The sequence below is a fragment of the Rhincodon typus genome, chromosome 10 (assembly GCF_021869965.1).
Source record: "Rhincodon typus isolate 14 chromosome 10, sRhiTyp1.1, whole genome shotgun sequence".
Lineage (NCBI taxonomy): Eukaryota > Metazoa > Chordata > Chondrichthyes > Orectolobiformes > Rhincodontidae > Rhincodon > Rhincodon typus.
The window spans coordinates 47,989,015-48,017,006 of NC_063341.1; the positions used below are offsets into that span (position 1 = coordinate 47,989,015).

The 27,992-nt window shown below is 38.3% G+C and overlaps 2 protein-coding genes across 2 annotated transcripts in view; both read left to right on the plus strand.

Moving 5' to 3' along the window:
* Positions 1–25,017, plus strand: part of gpbp1l1 (GC-rich promoter binding protein 1-like 1) — an 82,247-nt gene extending 57,230 nt beyond the window's left edge. The window contains exons 7-11 of the mRNA XM_048602103.1: positions 3,671–3,729; positions 4,700–4,888; positions 11,746–11,867; positions 14,716–14,818; positions 24,167–25,017. Of these exons, the coding sequence (XP_048458060.1) occupies positions 3,671–3,729; positions 4,700–4,888; positions 11,746–11,867; positions 14,716–14,818; positions 24,167–24,322 (629 nt within the window). The 3' untranslated portion in view covers positions 24,323–25,017. The remainder of the gene's footprint in view (positions 1–3,670; positions 3,730–4,699; positions 4,889–11,745; positions 11,868–14,715; positions 14,819–24,166) is intronic.
* Positions 25,018–26,263: 1,246 nt separating this feature from the next.
* Positions 26,264–27,992, plus strand: part of ccdc17 (coiled-coil domain containing 17) — a 62,925-nt gene continuing 61,196 nt past the window's right edge. The window contains exons 1-2 of the mRNA XM_048602104.1: positions 26,264–26,280; positions 26,380–26,623. Of these exons, the coding sequence (XP_048458061.1) occupies positions 26,264–26,280; positions 26,380–26,623 (261 nt within the window). The remainder of the gene's footprint in view (positions 26,281–26,379; positions 26,624–27,992) is intronic.

Genomic DNA, 27,992 nt, shown 5'->3' on the forward strand with positions numbered 1-27,992 from the left:
TTTTCTGAAGAAGGGTCTAGGCCCGAAACGTCAGCTTTCCTGCTCCTCTGATGCTGCTTGGCCTGCTGTGTTCATCCAGCTCTACACCTTGTTATCTCAGATTCTCCAGCATCTGCAGTTCCTACTATCTTTCCCATTCAACCTCTTGGTGTTTTTGGTTGGATTATAGCTGATTTTCTCCTGCAATTCCATTTTCATGCTGTTGCTCTGTGTCTTTTTCTGTACTGCTCTTTCTGTCAGTCATAAATTTCATTTGGTGCAGCATTGTACTGAGCTGTAAATTTCCATTACCTTTTTATGTGAAGTTGTGCTTCCTGATTTTACTCAACAAATAAGTTTGACGTTCGAGATTATAGCCTCATAGAGTCATACAGATATGCAGCATGTAAACAGGCCCTTCAGTCCGTTTCGTTTAGATCATCCCTTTTGACCTTGTAAACACGAGGGACCACAAACCAACTTCATGCAACATGTCCCAGTAATATTGTTAAGCTCTGATATGATTTTGATAAATCAACGTTCTAATCTTTAAAGGATAGTAGAGCCTTCATTAGAATCAGTGCCCAAAATTGAGTGAACAGTTTAAATGGGTTCTGAATAATGCTTTCCATAACTTAAATATGCTTTATTCATTTCTGTGTTTCAAATCATGTTCCAATAAAATAAAGTACTACAGATACTGGAAATTTAAACAAAAAGGGCTGTAAATACTCATCGGGCAATAATTTTCTCTACATACAGCCAGACCTGCTAAGCATCACTTACATTCCAGTACCTTTTTATTTAACTACCTTTGTACCTTTTGATATTTGTTTATAAAATTTGCATTACTTTCTGACCAACGTGCAAATTAGCAGTAGGGGTTTGCGCTTGAATTGGCTCTGCCATTCAGTAACTTATAGTTGATTCTCCTTTACACACTTAGTCTATTGTCATTAAGAGAGAATCCTGACTTCTTATTCCTATGATGTCCAGTAGATAAACTCCTATTTCCTAATATTGAGCATCATCTGTCATAATTCCTTTTCATTCACTAATTTTGTCTGTGTCCCTTTTGTAACTCCCTGCTTGCGTCTGCATAACGTGTGGTTCCTACTGTGTATCATCTGGAAATTTTACAGTGCCCTTTGCTTCATTTCTAGTAATTAGTATGTAGTGAAAAACGAAGACCATTACTCCTTTTGTGAGACATGATAATATTATCAAGCAAAACATTAACTCGGAATTCTGACTCTCTCTTTTTCTTTTACCATCTAAACAGCAACAAACCTTACTTTGGATTATTTCCTATTCTTTCTGCTTTATTACTGAAGGGAAATGCTAACTTAGGGCAAGTTATTTCTATAAATAAGTGGCAGGGACACAGTTTTAATTACTCGATTTCTGTTAATGTTCATTTAGCTGATTTGATATGTTTCGATCAATTATTGTCATTGCTGTCATGTTTTCCATTATGTTAGAATCTGATAAGGAGTGACAGAGTTGTGATGCTGCATTCGTTTACATCACAAGTATAGATAAATTGTATAATATTTTGACTGAGATACCAAGGTATAGAGCTGGATGAACACAGCAGGCCAAGCAGCATCAGAGGAGCAGGAAAGCTGACGTTTTGGGCCTAGACCCTTCAGAAATGGGGGAGGGGTAGCGGGTTCTGAAATAAATGGGGAGAGGCGGGAGGCAGATAGAAGATGGATAGAGGAGAAGATAGGTGGAGAGGAGACAGACAGGTCAAAGAGGTGGGGGTGGAGCCAGTAAAGGTGAGTGTAGGTGGAGAGTTAGGGAAGGGATAGGTCAGTCCAGGGAGGATGGACAGGTCAAGGGGGCGGGGTGGGGCTTGAGGTGGTAGGAGGGGATAGGTGGGAGGAAGGACAGGTTAGGGAGGCGGGGACAAGCTGGGCTGGTTTTGGGATGCGATATGGGGAGGGGAGATTTTGAAGTTTGTGAAGTCCACATTGATACATTAGGGCTGCAGGGTTCCCAAGCAAAATATGAGGTGCTGTTCCTGCAACCTTCAGGTGGCATCGTTGTGGCACTGCAGGAGGCCCAGGATGGACATGTCGTCTGAGGAATGGGAGGGGGAGTTGAAATGGTTCGCGACTGGGAGGTGCAGTTGTTAATTGCGAACCAAGCGTAGGTGTTCCGCAAAGCGGTCCCCAAGCCTCTGCTTGGTTTCCCCGATTGTAGAGGAGACCACAATGGGAACAGCGGATACATATACCACATTAGCAGGTGAACATCTGCTTGATGTGGAAAGTCTTGTTGGGGCCTGGGATGGGGTTGAGGGGCAGGTGTAGCACTTCCTGCGGTTGCAGGGAAAAGTGCCGGGTGAGGTGGGGTTGGAGGGGAGTGTGGAGCGGACAAGGGAGTCCCAGAGAGAGTGGTCCCTCCGGAAAGCAGCTAAGGGTGGGGAGGGAAAAACGTCTTTGGTGGTGGGGTCGGATTGCAGACAGCGGAAGTGTCGGAGGATGACGCGTTGGATCTGGAGGTTGGTGGGATGGTACGTGAGGACGAGGGGGATTCTGTTTTGGTTGTTATTGCGGGGAGGGGGTGTGAGGGATGATTTGTGGAAATGCGGGAGACATGGTCGAGGGCGTTCTCGACCACTGAGAGGGGGAAGTTGTGGTCCTTGAAAAACGAGGACATCTGAGATGTTTGGGAGTGGAATGCCTCACCCTGGGAGCAGATGCAAAGGAATTGGGAATAGGGGATGGCATTTTTGCAGGAAAGTGGGTGGGAGGAGGTGTATCCTAGGTAGCTGTGGGAGTTGGTGGGCTTGAAATGGATATCGGTTTCCAGGTGGTTGCCAGGGTTGGAAACAGAGGTCCAGAAAGGAGAGGGAGGTATCAGAGATGGTCCAGGTGAACTTAAGGTTGGGGTGGAAGGTGTGGGTGAAGTGGATGAACTGCTCGAGCTCCTCGTGGGAGCACGAGGCGGCGCCGATACAGTCATCAATGTAGGAGGAAGAGGTAGCCTCATCCCGTCCCTTTGACCTGTCCGTCTTCCCTGGACTGACCTATCCCCTCCCTAAGTCCCCGCCTACACTCACCTTTACTGGCTCCAACCCCACCTCTTTGACCTGTCTGTCTCCTCTCCACCTATCTTCTCCTTTATCCATCTTCTTTCCGCCTCCCCCTCTCTCCCTATTTGTTTCAGAACCCCCTTTCCCTCCCCCATTTCTGAAGAAGGGTCTAGGCCTGAAACGTCAGCTTTTGCTCTTCTGATGCTGCCTGGCCTGCTGTGTTCATCCAGCTCTACACTTTGTTATCTCAGATTCTGCAGCATCGGCAGTTCCGACTACCTGTGAAATAATATTTTGACTGGGTGTTTTTTCCCTCTAACTTCCATTTTGGTGTCTCCTTGTGGCCAGAAGAATCTTAAGTTGTTCATCTGCTGTTGAGCTCCCTGCTCGGAACTGACAGCAACACAATGCTGCCTGCTTTCCCATTGTTTAGAACAGAAACTGAGCGAAAGATTAGACTTATATTTCACACCACTCATGATGTGTGTTTTAATGTTTTGATGTCCAGACCCGAAACGTCAGCTTTCCTGCTCCTCTGATGCTGCTTGGCCTGCTGTGTTCATCCAGCTCTACACCTTGTTATCTCAGATTCTCCAGCATCTGCTACTACCTCTGTGTCTAATTTATATCGTTTTTTTTCATTTTGAGGGATTAATTTCTCCACCAGGGCTCTTCCCTGGGGCCCCAAATATAAATACATACCTGAGGTAATTCAGAGCTCCATTTTCTGTGTCAACATTCAGGTTATCTTTTGTCTTTACCAAGCTCCCTCGGTTTGCGGTGACCCAGTGAGAACTTTTATCTTTTGTCATCGAATTCTTTCCAAAGCATTGCTCAAGTTTGCTTGAGCACTCTTGATCAACTGTATTCTTTGTCCCTCTGACTTAGGGATACTATTCCTTGCTAATACCACACCTTTGCAACAGAGCATTGCAACTTTTCTTTCTAAATAACATCATGTGATCTGGACACTTTTCTTTCCACTTTTGTTCCAGCCCTGCTATCCCTGTTTCTATTTCCTTTTCTCCTACTTTAAATATGCAATATTTCAGTAAATCTAAAAGAAAAGCGAATGAATTATGAAAATATGAAACAATGTCTCAAAGCTGTTAATGAAGTCATTTGGGATATTTAAAAAGGAGCTGTATATTTCAGCAGTATTAGTATTAAGATATGGACAAAAGGCAGGTATTGAGAATTAAGTATCAAGCTGTCAGGCATAACAGAAATAGCACAGTAGGAATGGTTCTTGTCTAAAGATTCCAATTTTGTGAGATTTTTTTTTGAGGGAATTATTTATAAATTATTAATTGAAAAAATGATTTGTTTTAGCTCTAGGGCTTGCAAGGTCCAATGAGGACCAATGATTACATTTGGTGTTTAATTTTGACATTCAACAAATTAGTTAAAAATACTTGTAGTTATAGTTATCATGAGGCCTTATTTTCCCGTCCTGTTGTCATGCATTGTCTGTGACATTGCTTGACTAATTTTAATAGTTAATTTAGTGAAGTTTCGTCACACAAATGTTGTTAAAATGCAGTAGCCCAGTTGACAAAAATCTCTGAAACAAAATTTCTCAAACAATTTTGGTTTGTGAACCCTCTCATTATGAATTTCACACTGTATAACAAAATGAGGAAAATAATATCTTTAATTTAACAATATTAAACTTAGTTATTTTCTCAAAACACTTCCTTTTTTTTCCAGAGTCCTTCAAGTACCACCCCTCCAATAGAGATCAGCACAAATCGTTTAATGAAACTAACTCGGGTAAAGTCAGATAAGAAGAGTGAGTTTCTGAAGGCACTGAAAGATGACCGGAGTGATGAAATCTCAGAACATAGAGACTTCGACAAATTAGAAGTTAGTAAAGTAGCTGGTTTCCACTTCTACACTTCAGATTAAATGTTTGTATTTTCCGCTGCAGACATTTGCTTACTTAGTCGGGTTTGGTCACATGAGCCACACTGAAGAATTAAAATTCTTTCCTGCTAACATTAATGACATTGAACAGATTTTCAGGTTAGGGCACCTGGGTGCAAACTATATATTCTTAGACCCTTTGGGAATCCTGCTGCCCCATAATGCTGGCACATTGGCAAAGAGGTCAAACAATTTGTTTTTGTTACCAGGGTAATGGGGATTTTTAAAATATATTTGTGTGCAGTTGATTGGAAAATATTGGTGATACCCCTAAGTGACAGTCTGAAATCACCTAGCTAAAGTGAAGGGTCATTATGGGCCTTAAATCAAGTTGCAAGATGTAACAAGCACCATTTCCAGGTAAACTGTTTGTCCTTTTATGCCCTCTTATCCTTCAGTTGCCAAGCCAAACTGGTGGCTTCATTTTACTTCTCAGCCCCTTGTTTGAAAAGCAAAGGCATTGGGAAATGAAATTAGATGAAAATTATAAAGTCAAACATGACATTGTAATGCCATTTCTTCCTTATTTGTGTGTGCCAGCTGGTAATGACACCCGATAATCTAAGGGGATTTCAGAAAATGATGAAGGCACAATAGTGTTCTGAATTAGCAATTTTTTAAATGACTTGGAGATGGCATTCACTGGTCACTGTGGAGAGAGCAGCAGTTGAAATAATCTTGAGTTGTTGCAGTGCATCCTAGATGGAGAGAGCGAGAGAGTATGTATGAGTGTATATTCTCCAAGTTTAGCTAAGAAGTCCAGTCCAAGGACATGAATTGAATGTACACCTTTTGCTTGGACGGGTTTGTGATGTTCCAGTATTGTGGTTGTTCCCATGCAGGAAGTAGTGAACATTCCATTGTAGTCCTTAGTACAGCTGTGTAGATGGAGAATTCTTGAAGGGTCAAGAGGTGAGCTACTTATCAGTTTTTCTTAATCATTTTTATACGTTTCTTTTCGTTGGTATTGAAATAAATAATTGCTGATGAGCTTTACATTTCTTATTGGGAGTATGCTATTTCATGACTGATGCTACGAAACTTTTAGAAATGCATTTTCCTGTTTTGAGGTCAATTATTGATCACTCTGCTATTTGGGGGGCCTCCTGGAATTTAGATCTTGCCCTGAAGAATTCAAACTCATTTATAACTTGTCTTGTAAGTGGCACCACTTTTTCTACCTATAGGAAATCGTGATGTTGCAAGATTAGTGTCAAGGTACTGCTTTGTGGCAGATCTGTAATTACGAATACAAATATTCCAAAGTAGGGTCACTGGACTGGAAGGATTACCTCTGCTTTATATCCATAGATATTCCCTAATCTGCTAGGTTTTTCTAGAAATTTGTCTTTTAGGAGCAGTTTAAACAAGACTAAATCTAGTATAATGGGACAGGATTAATTTGTTACCTGAAAATAAGGACACGTCTAGGTTGCATCAACTACAATGTGAAGGGGAGTCTGCAGGTGTCGAGCAGCAATGTATAATGAGAATCTCAGCGTAGACTTGGTGAACTTTGGAACCAAGTTCTGAACGTAACCTGAATGAGTAAAAATGCCTGGTAAATATATTAAAGCAACAATTTTATTGTATATAATAAAATGATTATCAAACAATTCTAGATGATAAAAGAATATAGAAGGAAAGATGCATTTTCTTTCAATTAAGTTACTTTTTCTGTATACTACATAAAATAAAAAGGAAGGAAAAAATGCAACTTTATTACAGCATCAACATTGAACTGATTGGTCTACCGACAATCCAAAATGGTAAAGTAAATTCAAATTAATTTGTCCATGACCATTCTAAAAATTATAAATGGCTTGGCACATATGTTTGCAAGTGTCCAAATAGCTTTTCAAAGGGTCCTTTTGCTCCATCAATGTCCCTTTCCTCCATAGTCTTTCGTAGTTAACTGTTGACCACTCGGCTGCAGCAAGAAATTCTGAAACAATGTGCTTTTAAGCTAAATTTCTGGCTCCATTCCAGTTTTTCAGTGCTTCCACCCAGAGTCTCTTGAAACAAAAAGTCTGAACAAACGGAGTTATATCTCTCCTGCATCTAGCAAAACTTGAATGCTTCGTAAAACTTGCGTTGTTGACCCATCTTGGACAACATCTCTTAGATGTACATGGTCCGTCAATCGAACACCATTTTATTGATCACCCTTATAAGGTTGTGTAATTCAAAGATCATTGGGGTCAATACAGTAAGGACAGTTCCTCTTTTTAAACCATGAAACAAAAACTTTGAGTATCTAGGGGGAAAATTACAAGTAAGAGCTGTAAAAGATATCCCGGAAAACAGGGCCAATAACTATGGTTAGAAAATTATCGCAGCTGATTGCATAATTGATCAGTTTTGACAAAGCACTTTCTTTGGTTCAAGTAATCAGTACTTAGAATGTAGAAATTCAGTTCAGGTTTGCTGAAAGATCAAAAGTGGTGCAGAAATGAGGTACAAAAGGTAAAATTGTACCAATTTGTGATTTTCAGCTGTAGGCCTTCAAGTGATGTCAACAGGTAGCATAAGCACCTAACTGCATTAAAGGTGTTCTCACAGGCAACACGCTAGGAGGTTAAAAGCACTAAAACATTGGGATTTTTTCCAGACCTGGAGCGGCTGATCTTGCCTCGTTTCTGTGCAGCTCCCATTCACCTTTTACATCCCTGCAAAATTAGATGGACATAGTTACTGTGGGGATTGGGTATTTATGGTGAGGGGTCTTATTACAGGGCAGTCTATGGAGTGTTGGACAAACTCAATGGGAAGGGGTTGGGGTACTGCTTATGTCACTGGACTACAAATCCAGAAAGCCAGGATAATGTCCTAGGGACATGAGTTTGAATCCCACTGCATCAGGTGGTGAAATTTGATTTCAGTAAAGATCTGGAATAAAAAGCCCATCTGTTGGTGCCAAGCTAGCTGTCAACTGTTTTTTTAAAAAAAAAAAAATCTGGTTTGCTAATGTCTTTTAGGGCAGGAAAACTGACAAAGGGAAAAAATCACCCCTGTAACTCTTTCCCTCACCAGTTGCTGCAGACTATTTCCAGAATTTCCTATACTCTGTACTTTTTTTTGTGGAGTTAAAAGTACTGAATCCCTTCATTTTTTAAAATTCAGGTTATAGATAGCAACAAGTGATTAGGATTGAAATCGAACTACGATAGTAGCTAAAATACAGAATTTTTTTAATGGAAATGTATTGGCCCAATATTTCCAATGACCAAATAGTAATTTCTGGAGCTTGGATTGGAGTTGCACGCTGAGACCATGTGGAAATTCCAACACAACTTACTGAAGTATTAACCTAGGAAAATAAAATGTGCAATTAACAATTTCCGTGTGTTTGGAATCCTCAAAGTTCCTAAAACTCAAATTTTCCCTAGAAATTGGAAATTTCTGAGGGTTGCATCACATTTAGGCTTAATCATTATCCAGTGATAGCTGAAAGGTTTAAAAAATGGAGTGTAGGATACACCCTTATCTGTATCAATGGTTCTGAGGTGGAGGTGGTTCAGAGCTTCAAGTTCCTAGGAGTAAAGTAAGAAGGCATGGGATTCAGGGATATTTAGCTCTCTGGATGCAAAACTGGCTGTCCAATAGAAAATAGAGGGTGGTAGTAGATGGAAAGTATTCGGCCTGGAGCTCGATGACCAGTGGTGTTCCGCAGGGATCTGTTCTGGGACCTCTGCTCTTTGTGATCTTTATAAATGACTTGGATGAGGAAGTAGAAGGGTGGGTGAGTAAGTTTGCCGATGACATGAAGGTTGGTGGAGTTGTGGACAGCATGGAGGGCAGTTGTTGGTTGCAATTGGACATTGACAGGATGCAGAGATGGATAAAGAAGTGGCAGATGGAAAAGTGTGAAGTGATTCATTTTGGAAGGTTGAATTTAAATGCAGAATATAAGGTTAATGGCAGGATTCTTGGCAATGTGGGGGAACAGAGGGATCTTGGGGTCCACGTCCATAGATCCCTCAAAGTCCCTACCCAAGTTGATAGGGTTGTAAAGAAGGTGTACTGTGTGTTGGCTTTCATTGGCAGGGGAATTGAATTTAAGAACCGTGAGGTTATGCTGCAGCTGTATAAAACTCTGGTTAGACCACACTTGGAATATTGTGTTCAGTTCTGGTCACCTCATTATAGGAAAGATGTGGAAGCTTCAGAGAGGGTGCAGAGGAGATTTACCAGGACGCTGCCTGGACTGGAGGGCAGGTCTTATGAGGAAAGGTTGAGGGAGCTAGGGCTTTTCTCATTGGAGCAAAGAAGGATGAGAGGTGACTTGATAGAGGTGCACAAGATGATGAGAGGCATAGTTAGAGTGGATAGTCAGAGACTTTTTCCCAGGGCGGAAATGACTGTTATGAGGGGGCATAATTATAAGGTGATCGGAGGAAAGGTAATGGGGAGATATCAGAGGTAGGTTCTTCACAGAGTGGTTGGCGTGTGGAATGCGCTGCCGGCAGTGGTATTGGAGTCAGATACTTTAGAGACTTTTAAGCGACTCTTGGATAGCGACATGGAGGATAGTAGAATGTAGGGTATGCAGGATAGTTTGATCTTAGTAGGATAATAAGTCGGCACAACATGGTGGGATGAAGGGCCTGTACTGTGCTGTACCTTTCTATGTTCTTAAATATCACAAACAGTCTACCTTGTCTATTCACATCAACGCTACAGTCAAGAAAGCACAACAACACAGCTACTTCCTCAGAAGGCTAAGGAAATTTGGCATCATAGATGCACCATAGAAAGCATCCTATCCAGATGTATCATAGCTTGGTATGGCAATTGTTCTGCCCAAGAACGCAAGAAATCACAGAATTGCGAACGCAGCCCAGTCCATCACAGAAACCAGCCTTCCTTCCAATGACTCCATCTACACATCTAGCTGCCTTGGGAAAGCAGCCAACATAATCAAAAACCCCTCTCACCCTGGTCATATTCTCGTCCACCCTCTTCCGTTGGGCAGAATGTGTAAAAGTTTGAAAACACCAACAGATTTGAGAACAGCTTCTTCTGCACTGTTATCAGACTTATAAATGATCCTTTCATGCAGAGAAAGATTAACTCCAATGCACCGTCTCTGTAGCTGTAACACTATATTCTGCATTCTGTTCTGTTACCCTGATGTAGTTATGTAAGGCATGATATGTCTAATTAACCATGCAAAACAATACTTTTTATCTTGGTTCAATAATATGACAATGTGACAATAATAATAAATTAAATCAAATAAAAAACCTGCTGTAATTTTTTTTTCCCCAATTCTCAACTAAACCTCCACCTTGATGCCTCTAAAACAGACAGTGCCTCTTTATTAGCATTTTAGTACCAGTGAAGATGTTTAACAATATTATGAAAACCTAGTTGCACCTCATTAAACATTTTCCCAAGATTTATTTTCACTGCAAGACTGTATAAAAGTGGAAGTTCTTACAATTCATTGCTTGGTGATTATACTCAGGAATTTGGGTTTGGGTGTTAAACTGGTGGAATCTCAACGGTGCACTCTCTGAAGAAGTGTAGAATCACGGATAACAGTTTCTACATTTCTTCATAAATCTGCGCAGACACTGGAAATTTCTGTTGATGACTGACCGTTTCACCCAAATTACCACCACAGAATCTGGGTCAGTAACCTGGTCAAAAATAATCTGTTTTCGCACGTCTCATTTGTGCTGATTTAAGTTTTGTACTTGATGATTTGCAGAAGGATTATTGATACTGAAGTTATCATTGATCTTGTTCAAGAATTTAGAACGCAGCTATTTTGAGGGCTGTTGCAGATTTACGGCTACTGTTTGAATAATTCTGTTCCCACCACAGTTGTTCTGTTGCAAATGAACAATACATCGACGTTATGGACCAGACCAAACCCCCTCAAAATATTCAGAAGGTGGTCTGGACCCTAATTTTTTTCTTATTTTAAAGGTCAATGTAAGGTGTTGCGTTCCAGACCCTATTCAGTCGGTCAAACTACCAGATTTAAAGCAAAACATACTTTATTCATAGTTAAAATGCAAAGAAAAAAGGAATTGGAATAACTTAACTCTTGGAATATTTAACAGAATACTAGATATGGTAACTATTAGTAATTAACTGTTCTAATATAGTAATGTCCCATAAAGACACCCTAGGTAAAAAGCAAATCCACAAAACAGATTATCTCGCATGCAACTCCTGTTGCAGGCAGAGAACCTCCAACTTTTGGCTGTACCCAAGTAGGGGAAGAAATAGCTTCCACTTCAAGACCCCAACAGCAACCGCTCAAAGCTAAACTAAAGATCTTGGTTCTGTGGGAGTTTGGCCACACCCATTCAGGCTGCTTCTATTCCAATGTTTTTTGTTGGGGGTGGGAAAAAAACCCCAAGGCCTCACAAGCTTGTTCAGTAGTTCTGGTAGACTGCATGAAACCACCTTTTTTCTTCCAGAACAAAATACCCTCCGAAAGCCACAGCATCATCACGCTGACAGTAAAGCATGAAATTGAAACATTTATTCCTATTATGCTGTGGATTAAAACTATTTCACGTTAGTATGAATCATTTCTTACGATCACATTATAGTGTGGCTTATTTATGCGAACTTTTTGTGTGTACCGTTGGTTAATTGCTGATTGATTCCATTATACGTTTTACCAGTGCTCATTTTAAACCATGTATTTTTTCAGTAATCTGGAAAATGAGTTGGAATTCAAGTGTCACCACTTCAGAATTATTTCCAAAAATAGCGCTGTCCACTTTCTACTTGTACTGTTTGTACATTTACTTGTTTAACTGTTTTTTCTATAGGACTGTGTGCGTAATATTCCAGAAACAAATGAAAACGGGAATGCAAATGGTCATCAGCATAGTCTCTCATTCTGTGGCTCAGAAAAAGATTATCTGTCCAGTTCTCTTGAAGCAGAACATAGGTATAATTATTTTGTATTTTTGTATGAGACTGTTGTGATGAATGTATTTTTGGTTGCCTCCCCAGTTTGGATGCTACAGTAAGTTTCCAAACCTAGATATTGATTTAGTACAGATCCGAGAGGATGAAAGTCTTTTCTGTGTTGACTGTTTGAGCTCCAAGTAAAAATGAATAATAGGCAATTTTAGTTGTTGGGTATAGAGTCACAGAAGACAAATGTCCATAACCTCACCTTGATTGGCACAAATAATCATTCCTTTACAAGCATAAATATACTTGTCATGGCGAGATAAGTATCACTCTGGTGTAGGAGTGATGCTGTTTTTAAGTTGAGTTTGTTCAGTCTACAGCTTGCATTTCTATGGTGCTCATCATGTATAGGAGCATGTTACTAGTTACTTCACTGCAGTTACAAGCTACATTCGCATCACACATTTAATATAACACTGCATCCCAAGGCATGTCACAATTCAGAAGCAAAAACAAACAAGAGGAGAGAAATTGGGCAACAGAGTAGATTTGCTGAAGCTTTAAAGAGTGAGGAATGAGTGAGGCAAATTGAAGAGGTTAGAGTGACTTGCACATTGTAAAAACTAGATTACTGAAGGATCTGACACTGATAGTTAGTGTTTAGGGTCTGTTATTAAACATATTTTGGACTGGAGTGTTTGTTCCCAAGGAAGGAGACATTAGTTGTTGTCATTCAAAAAGGTTGCTGTGATCCCTCTGCGTGTACTCATTTGCACCTCTGACATCACCACATTAGTGTAGTGATAAAGATGTTGGTGCACTTTCAAAAAGTTAGAAACGCACATGATCTTTACTGAATCTTGAAGTTATTACATCTAATAAATGGGTGGACTTTTAATGTCAGTGATCCACTATGAAGTATGGTCAGTCTGATTTCAGCACAATTTTAAAAAAGTCTACTGCCAGAAAATTATTAGTGCTGAGGTATATTGAGGATAAAAAGGACAGCTCCTAAAGGACAAGAGCTAAGTAAGTGACAGTGAAGTACATACGGTCTATTAAAACATTGGGACAAAAACCAGTACAAAATTCTGAACACATTAGGCATGATATGGATGTGCAGGTGTTGGACTGGAGTGGACAAAGTCAGACGTCACATGACACCAGGTTATAGTCCAACCGGTTTATTTGAAATCACAAGCTTTCGGAGCGCTGCTCCGTCGTCAGGTGAAGTGTTCAAATAAACCAGTTGGACTATAACCTGGTGTCATGTGACATCTGACTTTGAACACGTATAGTACTTCGCCTACTCCCATGGACTCATTTAAATGTGTTTCTTTGGCCTTGGTTATCTTACTTGCATCCAGAGTTTTTGTAAAATCACTAAGTGTAAGTTTAAAAGCAACACTCTGGCTTTGTGCATGCACATGTGGTACACCACCCAGTCATGACATGGGCCACAAACACTTGTATTTGGAACAGATTGGTGTAGATTTCCAACTTGCATATGTATGCCTTCCATGTGATTTAAATGAGAGTTGCCTGCATCTGGATGTACTATTTATTTAAGTTACTTATACCACATTTTCCATCTTTATTTTATTTATCCTGTAGCAGTTTTACAGCCAAAAAATTATTTGATTACTAGCAGAAATGCCGTAACTGCAAACTATTGCTGAGAACTGTGGGCTAATTAGAGATATGAAAACAAAACTGCAGGAGAATTTTTCTTCCTGGCTTAACCTTGCCTTTGTCGTTTCTCCCTTCATTATTAGTACATAATTTTTAGTAGTGGTTTTTTAAAGTGCTGGTATGTTATCTCCAACATTGGAGGATGTTTCAGCTGGATTATTCAATCACTCATCTTAGTTAGTGTTCAGCATTTGCACTTTTGTTTGGATTCTTATTTTGGACAATATGCAAAGCTGAATATTGCTAATTGTCAGATCTGTTGGTACAATAATCAGCTGGAAACTTCATTCAGTACTGGGTGAATGGTAGAAAAGTATTGCATTTAAAATGTGGATACTGAAGGCAACAAGGAACATGAGTTCATGTTAAAAATGGCAAAATTTGTTTGAGATATCATGCTGTGAGAGTGGATTTTGCCTTTGATTCTATCTCAGGAAGTTTTATGTTCATTGTTTCTATAAAATGAATTTTAATTTAAGTGAGAATTTTGGGATTACTCAGTTTCATACAAAGTTAGGGTGTAGGATTTATCTTATGAAATTCTTAACACAAGTCTAATCTGTAAAAACAATAGGAGCCAATTTTCTTGGGCCCTGTTGCCTGTCTGAAGTATTCAGTGTTTGCCTTGGCTAAGATCATCTGATTTTAATTTACATGACTTGGTCACACTCTTAGCACAAGATTTCCTGTGAGTAAAATTAATTTCATCAGTCTGCCTAGCTGCTGGCCTTGGAGCTTTCTGGTTTCTGCTGGATTACATTTAGTAGACCAGAAGAGTTAATGATCAACAGACTCAGCGCAAAACTCCCTTCAGCTACTCTTTTAAAGTTCCTACTCTATATCCATGCACCCCTTCCTGTGAGAAATAAACTTTTTCCAGGAGTGGCATTTTAAAAATCCTGTATGTTCCTCTTCGGTCTTGAGTCTGGGAATTTTTCTTTTGAGTGTTCAGCAGCTGATTTAATTTTTTTTTATAGACTATTCAACGTAAAGCAAGATGTCTTAAAAGTCATTATAAACATGGAAGGTCACAGCTTTGTTGATTTTTAGAAACCTTCCTGTGCTTAGTTAATTCATTATCACTACCTTGTTTTATTTATAATAACAGCTCTAATGTAAATATCTTCTTTTTGTGCAGCTAAGTTTTGTTTGCAGGATCACAGTTATCTTTATTCATTTCCGCACAGATTATTGAAAGCAATGGGTTGGCAAGAATGCTCAGAGAATGATGATAACTTCTTGCCTTTGACTGAAGATGAGCTCCAGGAGTTCCAGGCCAGAACTGAGCAGGTATGTATGTGTGTTCTATGCTTTTTTTTTAAAAAAGCACGCAACTATTTATGCTTTATTTGAAATAAAGTAAGCCAGTGTTTTGAATTTCATCCATCACACAACAGTGTTGTTTGCTAGAACCTTATGTAAGATTTGGGATTCACTTTAATCGCAGCAGAACTTGAGCCTGCAATCTTCTGCTAACACTCCACCTCTCACTGAAGTCACATGTCCGTTATCGATTGGGCATATGACCACCTTTTTTGAAGTCACTGTTGAATATTGTAAAAACCCATTTGCAGTGGCGGGATTTGAACCCAGAACCACAGACCATTACCTGAGTCTCTGGGTTACTAGTCCAGCAACAATATCATAATGCCATTTTACCTGAAATCATTTCCATATTTGTTAGTCTAAATTTGTCAGTTTAAACCATAAACCCTCAACCTTACTTTTGACCTGGGCCATAAGACTCCTTTTCAGAAAATGTTTTACAACTAATCACAATCAAATAAAACACAATTTAATTCCACACTTGCTTAATTGAGAAGTAGAAGTGCTCAAATAGAAATTACTAATTATTGAAAAATAACCTAATCCTACACTTAAGTTATGTTTCAACTGTCCTACGTCTCAGCTCCACAAATGGCAAATTTTAATCTTCTCTTTGGATCTCTTTTGCCATGCACAAATGCACCATATGTTTCTTTCATGTCACTTGAGCCAATCCATTAAATAAATGTTCAAGTTGTTGCTATCATAGACATAGAACAAGTAAAACCTATCCAATATTTCCTCACATCTCAGACCCTTCATCCCAGGCAGCATCCTGATACATGTTAGTCTGTATCCTTTTGTATCCACTATTCAAGTTGTGATCTAACCAGCTTTTAATGCAGTTTCTGCATGATCTCCCTATGCCTCAAATAATAAAGGCAAGTATCCTGTATGCCGCCTTAACAATTTATCTACCTGCCATATTACCTTCAAGGATCGGTGGATGTGCACACCAAGGTCCTTCTGATCTTCAGTATTTTACTTTCCAGGGTTCTACTATTTATAATATCAACCTTATGCCTTGTTAGTCTTCCCCAACTACATGACCTCACACTTTTAATAATTAATACCATCAGCATGGATGGGCAAGCTGAATTTAGTACAGAATAAGATACAGGCAGGCAAGTTTTTAATCAGCTGATCAAGATTCACCAAGACACATTGGAATAATCGAGTCTGGAAATGACCAAGGCATCCTTTGAGGGTTTCCGCAGTAGAAAGATGAAAATAGCAATGGCATTGTTACAGAGGTGAAACTGATTCGTTTTATAACGTTGAATATAAATAGTTAGAATCAGAAGAGCAAAACTAACGGGGAGCATCAAAGAATGATGATAGGAGCAAGAACTCAAATAGAGCAAGACTAGTCAGAAGCAAAAAAGAGCGGGGGGGGGGTGGAAAAAAAGCAGAGAGAGAGAGATATCAGATTGAGGTTTTTTTTAATTCATTCACGGATGAGGGCATCGCTAGTTAGGCAGCATTTATTGCCTATCCGTAATTGCACAGAGGACAGTTAAGAGCCAACCACGTGGCTGTGGGTCTGGAGTCACGTAAGGATGGCAGTTTCCTTCCCTAAAGGACATTAGTGAACCAGATGGGTTTTTCCTGCCAGTCGACAATGGATTCATGGTCATTATTAGATTCTTAATTCCAGATATTTATTGAATTCACATTCCACCATCTGCCATGGTGGGATTTGAACCCGGGTCCCCAGAACATTATCTGGGTCTCTGGATTAACAGTCCAGCGATAATACCACTAGGCCATCACCTCCCTATATGGAAGTATAAAAACATTGGTAACAGCAGAACTAGTGAAGAACATAAAGGTTTACAAGTGCAATAATGTGAAAAGCAGGGAGCATAAAAAAACTAGCAGATTATTTCAGTAGTAGAAAGAAAAATGAAGTAATAAGAGAAAATTGGCAAGATATATAAAAACAAACAAGTTTACACAGCTATGTGAAAAGAACAACAATTAGTCAACTAGATGAGACTGGAGAAATAATAATGGCAAATGAGAAAATAACTGAAGCTTAGACCAGGATTTTGTGTATGTCTTCAGACACAATAGAAGAAACCAAAAGCATCCCAAGAGTAGTTGTAAATTTAGAGGAAAAAGTGAGCAAGGAACTTCAAGCGATTTCAGAAATTGGGGAAATCTAATGAGACGAGAGACTGATAACTCTGCTATTCCTGATGGTGTGCAATCTGCAATCTTAAAATAAGTGTGCAATTGCATGATACCAGGCCGTAGTCCAAGAGGTTTATTTGAAACCACAGGCTTTCAGAACGCTGCTCCTTCATCAGTGAAGTGACTTCAAATAAATCTGTTGGACTATGACCTGGTGTCATGTGACTTCTGACTTTGTCTACCCCAGTCCAACAGTGGCACTCCCACATGATTAAAATAAGTGACAACATTGGTAATCTTCAAAAGTTCCCTAGCTTCTTGAAAAGTTCCAACAGATCGGAAAGCCACAGGATAATACCTATATTCAAGGAAGGAGGAAGACAAAGCAGGAAACAATAGGTCAGTTAACCTAACACTTGGCATTGGGAAAATGCTGGAAACCATGATCAAGTAAGTTTAAAAACATCATGCATGATATTCATCATAACTGTGGTGAAGTGGATTGTAGTAGAAACCACATCTCGATTCAACCTTGTAACGTAATTAAGACTCAAGTGGTCTCAGTTTGAGTCATTAGCATGCTGATCTCTAATCTACAAATTTTAAGTTGCATTCCGGGCTTTTTTACACTCGGTCCAATCTTGACACTTTAAGATAATCCTTCAGGGGGGCACTACAATTTAGAGCTATGGTCTTTTGGATAAGAAGTTAAAAGAAATCTGCCTGAGATTGACCACCTTGGTTGTCAGTCTTTTGGCACATTTGGTTGCATAACGATAACAAATCCTCAAAATGTAATTTAATTATGCAAGCTCTAAGAATGTGAAAATACAAGTTAATTTTTTTCCCCACATCCTCAAAGCAACTAATCAATTAACCATTGTTCAATATTCTCAGAGATTATTTCAAAATATTTCAATTTTTTGATAAATTTTGAATCATGTTTTAACTGAACATGCTTAACTAATCTTATTAGAATTAATCTAAAATCTGAAAAGTATTTAGTCAAACTATTTCTGTTTTTTGCTGTGGAGTTTGGACATTTAATTCCAAGCTGTTGAGTACAGATATTTTATCACATGAACAGTGGCTCAGTGGTTAGAACTGCTGCCCCACAGCACCAGGGACGCGGGTTCGATTCCACCCTCGGGTGACTGTCTGCATGGAGTTTGCATGTTCTCCTTGTGTCTGCGTGGGTTTCCTCTGGGTGCTCCAGTTTCCTCTCCCAGTCCAAAGATTTGCAGGTTAGGTGGATTAGCCATGCTAAATTGCCCATAGTGTCCAGGGATGTGCAGGCTAGGTGGATTTCCCATGGGGAATATAGGGATAGGGTAGGGGCCTGGGTTTGTGCAGGGTGGTCTTCAGAGGGTTGGTGTGGACTTGATGGGCCAAAGGGCCTGCTTTCACACTTAAGAAATCTATGATAATGTAGGTCTTGCTCGTGAAATAAGTTCCCTCAGGCATTCAATGTGCATCATATCATGAAGGACAGTGAAATTTACTGTGATTGCATTTTTAAAATCTATTTGGCTTGGCTGATCGAATCTTCCAGGAATTATTTTACTTTGCAAACCAGTTTACCAATCTGAAAAGTGCTGTCGCTGAGAGATGGTGTTCAAGTAAAATAATTTGTTGCTGTCGTACAGATGAGGACAGTGTCATTAGATCCCAGCGTGTTTCACAGTTATTACCTACTTTTGAAGTGCACTCATTGTTGCCAAATGTGACATTTAACAAAGCTTACAAATCATAAACAAGAATAGCCAGGTAATCTTTCAACCCTTGCTTATCAGAAATCTACCTACCTCCACTTTCAAAGTCTTCAAAGTCTCTGCTACTGCTACCTTTTTTCTGGAAAAGAGTTCCAAAGACTTAATGACCCTTGGAGAAAAAATATTGCTTCATCTCTAAAATGGGTCACCCTGTTTCTTAATCAGTGACCATTGTTCTAGATTGCCTTAAAAGGAAAACTCCTCTCCACATCTACCCTATCAAGACACCTTGGGATTTTATGTTTCCATGAAATCACCTCTTACTCTTCTAAACTACATTGATTCAAGCTTAGCTCGTCTAAGCTTTCTCATAAGACAACAATCTTCTCATTTGCATCCTTAAACTGGGTGACCGGTACCGTGCAGTGTTCCAGATGCAGTCTTGCCAGGGCCTTAGCTGAAGGATAACTTTCAAATATTTGTATTGAATTGCATTTGTAATAGATTATAACATTTGTTAGCATTCCTAATTACTTGCTGTACCTGCATGTTAACCTTTTACAATTCATGAATGAGAACATCCAGATCCCCTGCTTCTGAGCTCTGCAATCTCTCACCATTTAGATAATGGCTTCTTTTTTATTCTTCCTGCCAAATAGGCAATTTCAGATATTCCATTCACCAAATCTTTGCCCATTCCCTTAACCTATCAATATCTTTTTATAACCACTTTGCCTCATCGCAACATACTTTCCTACCAATACTAATGTTGTCAGCACATTTGGCAGTCATACCTTCTGTGCCTTCATCCAAGTGTTGATATAAATTGTAACAGTTGGGGTACCAGTTGTATCCTTGTTGCACACCCCTCATTATCTTGTCAACCTGAAAATGATTCATTGACACCTATTCTCTGCCATCTGTTGTTAGCTAGCCATTCTTGTACTCCTACAACATGGGCTTTTATTTTACACAATATTCTCTGCTGTGGAACCTTATCAATGACTTCTGCAAATTTAAGTACAATACTTCCATCAGTTACTGTTTATTCTCATTGTGTTACTTCCGGAAAGAACGCTGGTACATTGGTTAAACATGATTTTCATTTCATAAAACCACATTGACTTTTCCTGAGTACCTTCAACTCTCTCAGGATCTCTGCTGTAACTTATTTAATAATAGCTTCTCACATTTCCCTTTGACAGATGTTAAGCTAACTAGCCTGTAGTTTCCTGCTTTATATCTTCCTTTTGGAAGAAGGAGTTAACATTCATGTGGTTCCAATCGCAATGGACTATCCCAAAATCTAGGCAGTTTTAAAAAAATTAAAGCAAATGCATCAACTATCTGACTAACCACTTCTTCTTTTAAGACCCTAGAATGAAATCCATCAGAACCCAGATGCTTGCGGCTCCAACAATTAATCATTCCATTTCCCTGGTGATGATGGTTTCCTTGAGTTCCTTCCTCCCTTCAATTTCCAAATTTACAGCTGCTCCTGGGATGCTATTTTATCCTCTCTCATGAAGACTCATGCAAAATACATATTCAGTTAATCTTCTGTTTTCTTACTGTATTATTAATACTCTGGTTTAATTTTCAATGGGACTGATGCTAACTTCATTAAACTATCCTCTTTTAGAGGTTTATCGAAATGCTTACAATCTTTATATATCTGTCTAGGTTTCTCTCAACTTTTTTTTTCTTTTGGTTTATTTTTTGCTAATTCTTTATTTCTCTTTGTATTATGTCCAGTCTTCTAATATACCGTTACATGTTGTCAGTAAATTCAGCAGTCATACCTTCTGTGTCTTCAGCTCAATAATTTATATAAATTGTAAACAGTTGAAGTGTAGATCTGAATTCTGTTGCATGCCCCCTCATTATATCTTGCCAACTGTTGACATTTAATACTATCTTTAATATTTCTAGTTAGCCACAGACGGTGGGTCTGTTGTTTGGAAGTTTTCTTGCTCGTTGGAACTTATCTATTCTGTGCATTCTGAAATATTCCCTTGAATGCATCACTGTTGGCATATCCTTTGATCTAATTTGCTGATGCACTTAGAATTGCCCTTACTTACATTTTATAAAGGTCTTGGACCCGCTCTTACCTCAAACTGAAATTTTTTGTTCATATTAAGCTACCTGGGGTATCTTCAATCTTGAGATTATTAAATAATCCTTGTCATTGCACAATATCAGGTGTAGTGTAGCCTCCTCTCTGGTCAGCTGCAGGACATGCTGTTCTAAGAAACAATTCTATGAACACCTCACCTAGGTTACCTTTACCCACCTGACATTTTCTGTTGATATAAATATTAAAATCTCCTGATTATCGCCATGCCTTTCTGTCAATCTCTCTCTTTATTTCTTTCTTTTATGCGCCGTCTGACAGTGTGGTTACTGTTAGGGGGCCTGAACGCCACTCTTACAGTGACTTCTTGCCTTTATAATTTTTCACTTCTATTCAGACTGTTCCCGCAATTTGGCTTCCTGAATTTATGTCATCCCTGTCTATCGTGCCAATGCAATCAGTAACTAGCAGCCACCCCTCCTCTGCTTCCTGCTTTCTTGTCATTCCTAAATATCCAGTTCCCTTCAAGATTCAGTTTGCAATCAATGTCATCCTGCATCCATGTTTCTGTCATGGTTATCAGATCATACCTATTAATTTCTAGTTGTCGTCTCAATTCATTTATTTTGTTTTGATGCTCCATGTGTTCAGTTGTGGAATCCTTTCATCCTTTTGCTGTCTATCTAGTTTTGTCTGTTTCTTAGATTCGTACTCTGTCACTTTGTGTCATGTTATGTTGATTATATTCCATATTTGTACTTTTCTCACTTGCCTTTATTCTACACAAACCAAGTGATTAGTCTTGCAATTTTTTGATAGATTCGAATGTGAATTATTGGGATTGCAAGTCTAATAGCAAAAGAAGGAAATGTGACCTAAAGAGTTCAGTTTAGATTTTATATTACTGAGTTCATTGTACTTTAAATATCTTTAACATAAATGACTGACTGAGAGATTATGTTTATTATTTACTATTTGAATGTTTCGTATTTACTATTTGAATCTTGAAATATCATGGATACTCTTTGATCTTAGGTCATGAAATTCTTTTGATTTAAACTTTCAACCTTGTTAATTCATTCTGTTAGTAAATATCTGGAATTTTTGCTTCTTAAAAAGAAAGCACGTTACCAGTCCTTGTGGAGATTGTAACAATTGCATAATATAACCCCAGTTGACCAAAAGACTCTGTCAAAAGCCTTTGTTCTTTCAATATTTTATGCACTGGAGTTCATGAAGAGTGTTCAGACTTTCAGAGCAGTGGCAATAATCTTTGTCTAATTAAAAACACACTCCATAATTTTGAGAATCTCTCTCGTTGATTTGTGTTTCTGCTCTACTTGAGTCAAAGATCTCTAGATTTAAAACTAATGAGTTACCTTCATGAATGTATTTAGTACTCTCTATAGCTCCATGACATTTTTCATAAAATGGGGCATCCAAGATGCAATGACTGATCTAAGCAATGATTGCAGTTAGGTTTATTGTTACATCTTTGCTTTGGTGCACGTTGAATCTATTTATGAAATTTAGTACGCTGCCTACTTTTTAAAAAGTTCTACCAACTTGCCCTCTTTCTTTTGAAAGACTTGTTTACCAAAACCCCCCCAAGTGTGTCTTTGCACTTCACTCTTTTAAGTGACCTGCAGTTTTACTTCTTAAATCTTTCCAGTTTGCAGTCATACATTAGCTGCTTTTTTTTCTATCCATTAGCTATCTTTCGATTGTCATGTTGCTAGTGAGGTCGTAACTCAATGTTTAGACCTGTGGTAGACATGCCAGCCACGACCAGGAGACTCTTGACACCGTAGCTTACACTGATTTGAAGAAAATCTCCAATAGGTACCTTTTGTTTTTGCTCAGTGTTTTGCACCCTCCTTTCAATGCCTCAGCAGTGCCAAGGTGTACACACAGCGATTTAGTCTTCCTTTGTATCCTCTTTTACTTGAAAATGTCCCCAAATTAAGGAGTAGAATCCCACACTTAGCTCAGCTTCAGTAAAGGCTGATGCCTTTGCCTATTGCTAATTTGATTGTCCCTGAACCTTGAGTGTACTTAACACAAAACGCCTCACAAATAATCTGGCCGCCAAGAAGATGATGTGGTACCTTTGAAAATAAACACACAACAATCTTCATTGCATCTTACAATTGGAACATATTTGGTGCTTCCATTGGATACAGTCTTACATCACATTTGTGGTGTAATGAATCAACCTGTGCCTTGATTTATTGTAGATCAGGTCTTCCAAAAGTGGACCTCCAATAGGGTAATGATCTGAAATTTTGGAACAGCAATATTTAACCTCCCCTCCCTCCACTTCCCCCTACTGTAATAGGTCTTCTCCTCCACCACCACCACCACTCATTGAAGTGCTGCGCCTGTTATTAAGACTCAAAATGGGGTAACAGTGGGAAAAAGTTTAGGAAGCACTGATGAAAATTTATTGGGAAGCTATTTTACCAAATACTCATTACATAGATGCACTAGAATTCAGTGCAATTATGTTAATTTGGTATGATGCAGTTTTGGTAAGTGCAATATGATAATACTGAGCAATACCAGTTTCAACCCCTTTTTTTTGTTCAGCTATCATGTTATTTTATCACCTCGGTTTGAAAAGTCACAGTCAGTTTGAGTCTCATTGTCTCCTACTGTGTTTTAAATTTTGGTTGTTTATTTCAAAACAAATAAAGGAAGAAAAACTGCCTGTCTTTATTCATTTCACTCATTCTTAGTTTCAAGTAGTGTGACTTGGGTGAGTGAGCTGTCTCTTGTTCTAAAAGTTAATTTTAAATCTTTGTCTGAATTGTTGCACTGCCTGCCATGTAAGCTTTCCACTCAAACTTTGGTTTTGTTTCCACGTCTTCACTATCTGTGCTTCAGAATCTTTTATGGTCTCATCCCAACAGTCCAGCTGGTTCAATTCCTGTTTCCTTGTCCTGAAGGCTGAAAACATGAATAAGACCGGCACTGATATAGCTTTTTCAATTTTGAGACACCTCAATGTTACAATGCACAGTCTGTGGCTATGCGGTTCTACTGCAGACTTACTGGAGCAGCATGTTAATTCCAAGCAGTTTCTGGATATGATTCCTCCTTTGACGGCATCCATTGCTTCCTCTGTTCCTCACCACAATGCCATTTGTGTGGAGCTGATAGTTTTTCTTTCTCCACCTTGAGGATCAAGGCTGACAGCTTGTTTTGACTGTACCTCCTTTATTCATAGAAATAAATATTAAACAATTTCTGTAATTTTCTTTGGGTAAGTTACCCAATTGTATCAGACCTTTTATTTTGATGTACTTTAATGGATTCAAATGTGACTATTTCCCTGCTATGAAACAACATTTATGCCTAATCTGAAATCTCTCTCATTCTTTACAGCTCAAGAAAAATGGCTTTAGGAAAAATGGTTTTCAATTGAAGAACCAGTGTACAGCTTTACATTTCGCCCATTGGAGAGGCTTTTTCAGTACAGGACTTCATGAAGCATCAGATTCTGAAACTAGCAGTAGTACCAATTCTGATGATGACGCTTAAACTTGGTACAAGTGGAATTCATGTTATATGTTTTCTTATAGCTGGAGGACTAAACTTACTAAAGCTCTTTTGGCACAGAGTTATATTTTTCCAAGCACAAGGGAGTTGATCATATCCCAAAGAAGAAAATTTGCTTGTTGAGCTTTTTTCTTTATTTCTTTGACCAGCTGGTCCTGTTGAACGCTTCGTAGAATGAAATATGAGTCAATAAAGAAGAAAAGGGGCAAAGCACATTGAGTAATCATTTTCAAGGAAAAAATGTGGGGTTTTTTGAAAGCTTGGAAAAAAAAACATTTGCAGACAATTAGTAGGAATAGCAGTACAATAGAAAAAGCAGTGTAAGAGACAAATTCAAAATACTGATGATAGTTGTCAAGAATAATGCTAACTACAAACATTTTTCAATGTCGTGACATTTTGAGAAAAAGAAAATAAGATTTGTCACCAGAGGTTTATCTCCATTTCTTTGGTACAGTTGTAAAATATTCACAATAGGAGCTTTGAGTCTTCAAACAACCTTGATATTCAGGGTGGAATGTAAAATATAAATTTTGTGAAATTTCAAAGATTAAGATTATTTTGATAACGTTATTTACAAATTTAAAAAAAGTGGCTATCACATATGAATATCTGTACAAGAAAAACTACTGCATTAAAATAACTTGGAATAAATATTTTGCATCAGTTTGCCAAAATTGTTGATGTTGTAATTTTTGAACTTTTTTATGAAGGATTGTTTTATATTTTATGAATGAAATGTTTATAATCGAAACATTTACTACAAGGAAAAACAGTCTGTAGTATAAACCTAAGCTGATAGTCAGCCAACTATACATAAATATAAATGTTCCAAGATCATCTGTTGTTCAAAACTGCTGTCTGCAGCTTCAAAACAGATTTGGTATCAGGAATACTTGGCTTACATTTTTAGCTTCAGCCATCGTGTGAAGCGGGAGCTGGCAACAGTCCACGGTCTCTTTCATAATGTCGTTGAAGCTGAATTTGGTATGGGGTTGTGTGTTTTATACATGGAAGAGCTGAATATAAAATTAAATACAACAAATTAAAATCTAGGAGATAATCTTTGAAAATAATTTGATATCTGGCAGTCCCTCTTTAAAGGCATCTTTTTAGGAGCGTCTTAAGGTAGATTTGATTCTTGGAACAACCACTGGGGGAAGTGAACAGTACAGGAATTGCTGAAATCTTTTGAACACCTTTTTCTTTGTTCTTTAAATGCTAAAACAAAATACTGTGTTCTAATTCTAAATTTAAATGCAGTAGGCATTATGTGATTTCCTTTAATGTCATCTTTGCTACAATTGTTAATGTGCTGAAACATTGTTGCATTCAATTCAGTAAGATGACAATGTCCCTTTAAAAAGTCATTTTAATTTTTCAAAGATTAACTTGTCATATCAGAGTGCCCTGCCCTCCTACAGTTTCCTAGCAACAATCAAAGCGATCATTCAAACCAAACAACTAACTGCCTCAAAAAATGCAAAACACCTAAATGGGAGATACATTAGACAAAATGTAAAATATACAACGTTTTGACCACTTCAGTAACAGGTTTGTTACAGAAAAAATTTAGAATCAACATGCTCGTGAAGAAAAATGATTTTATATCGCATTTTGTGTACAAGGTTTTTGCAATGTGATGGTTGTTAAGGATTTTGAATGTTGACGTTGTCAAGTTGACATCTGAAGACAGTTTAAAGTAACACCTAGTTAGAGTTAATTGTAGAAACTGTAAGTGACATGTTTATTTTTGTTACTAACTATGTTGATGCTACTTAATTTATGTATTTTGGTTATTTATCGGTTGTGGGAGAGACCATACATATTGGAAATTTAAATCTCTAAATACTGCAAGAAGGACAAAGTCTCCAGATCAAAAAATGTGTTTAAAAAGTAATTGTTCATGTTACAAAGGGAAAAATGAATTCATGCTTATGGTAATATGCCCTGTTAATTGTTGTGAAAATTTGAAAACTTACCTGCACTTGTACAGGTATTTGAGTTGGAATTATACCAAGTTTTTGTTTAAACTGAAGGACTAAGGATTACTTCGGCTTCAGTATGGATGTTGGGAATTTCCACTGTGACAACTGTAATATGAACTTCAGATCTTTAACACTATTAGAAAAACACAAAGACAAGTTCTGCATTGGCAGTTATGCTGAAGATTCTTACTTATTAACTACAAAGTCAAGAGATTGTCGACCTAAAAGTCCTGCATATGGAATTAACAGATGGAGAACAAATGACCCAAAAGAAACAAAAACTCCATATAATATGGTAAGGATAATATCTACCTAGAGATTTGATCTATACAGGTAGGATTTGCATCAGCGCTGGTTTACAAATTTTAGATTCTTCTTTTCAAAGAATTTTGAAGTTTTGATCATCCTCCAAACCTTTTTTGTACATGTCTGCTAGCTGCTAGTTCCCAGTTTCTCCTTGGGCATTGTGTCTTTCTGTATATTCTTTTGTATGCACTTGTCTTCTTAGAGATTTGTCACTTTGCTTTCTGTTTTGCAAAGTACTTTACTGTGAATATAGAGGTTTGTATTACAGACAGAACTCCGAGTAACAGGCCTAAAATTATAAATTACATACAATGAGAAAGGACTCCTAGCTAATAAATGCAGCAAGAAAATTGATCTCGGATGGCAGACTGCCAGGATAGATAATCCATCAATTATCCAAGGTTTACAAAATATGGGAAGACATGGAAATCCTCAAACAAGCTTTGAAATAATAAAATGATTAAAATTCATTTTTCCATTTAGAGTCAATGGGAATATAGTATAAATGAAATACATGTTGAAATATAGTAGTTTAAAAACACAAAGCATGCAATCTACAACACAGCTCATGGCTTTCTTTAGTGTTAGAAAGCAGCGTAGTGTACAAACTATTTTGCATCTCACTTGGATGCACCTTCCAGTTCTCGTGCAGTGGATTTGTCTCACTTTAGTGTATCCTGTTCAAAGACTCTTCAAACTTAGTCTGAGTCTTACAATGGCAATGCGTTAATGTGTAATGTGTGCCATGTGTTGAGAGAAGGTAGGTGGGCTTTCACATCATGAGTTTCTGCTTCTATTCAGCTCATTTGAACCTAATCCCAGAAGAATATGGAAATTGTCAGGTCGTGGAGCTGCCAATATGACATTTCTATTCAAAGTGACAAAGAGGATACAGGATGCAAAGTCCTATATGTAACAGTAGTATTGAATTAGAGGCTCAAGATAATGCTCAGAATGTACAGATTCATATCCCACCATGGCAGCTATTGAAATTTATATTCCACTAATAGGTAAACTCCATTATTAAAACTGGAATTCAACTCATCTCAGTAATATTGACAGTAAGGTATAGAGCTGGATGAACACAGCAGGCCAATCAGCATCATAGGAGCATTAGCCTGCTGTGTTCATCCAGCTCTACACCTTGTTATCGCAGATTTTCCAGCATCTGCAGTTCCTACTATCTCTGATACAATTTTGACAGTGATAGGTTTAAAAGACAATCTGGTTCACTATCCATTTGGGAAGCAACTCTAATTTTTAGCTGGTCTCAGAATGTTTCAATTGAAACAGTCTCCGGGACACTTCAAGGCAATGCATTCCAGGCCTGAACCACTTGTGTGAAAAAAGTTTTCTCA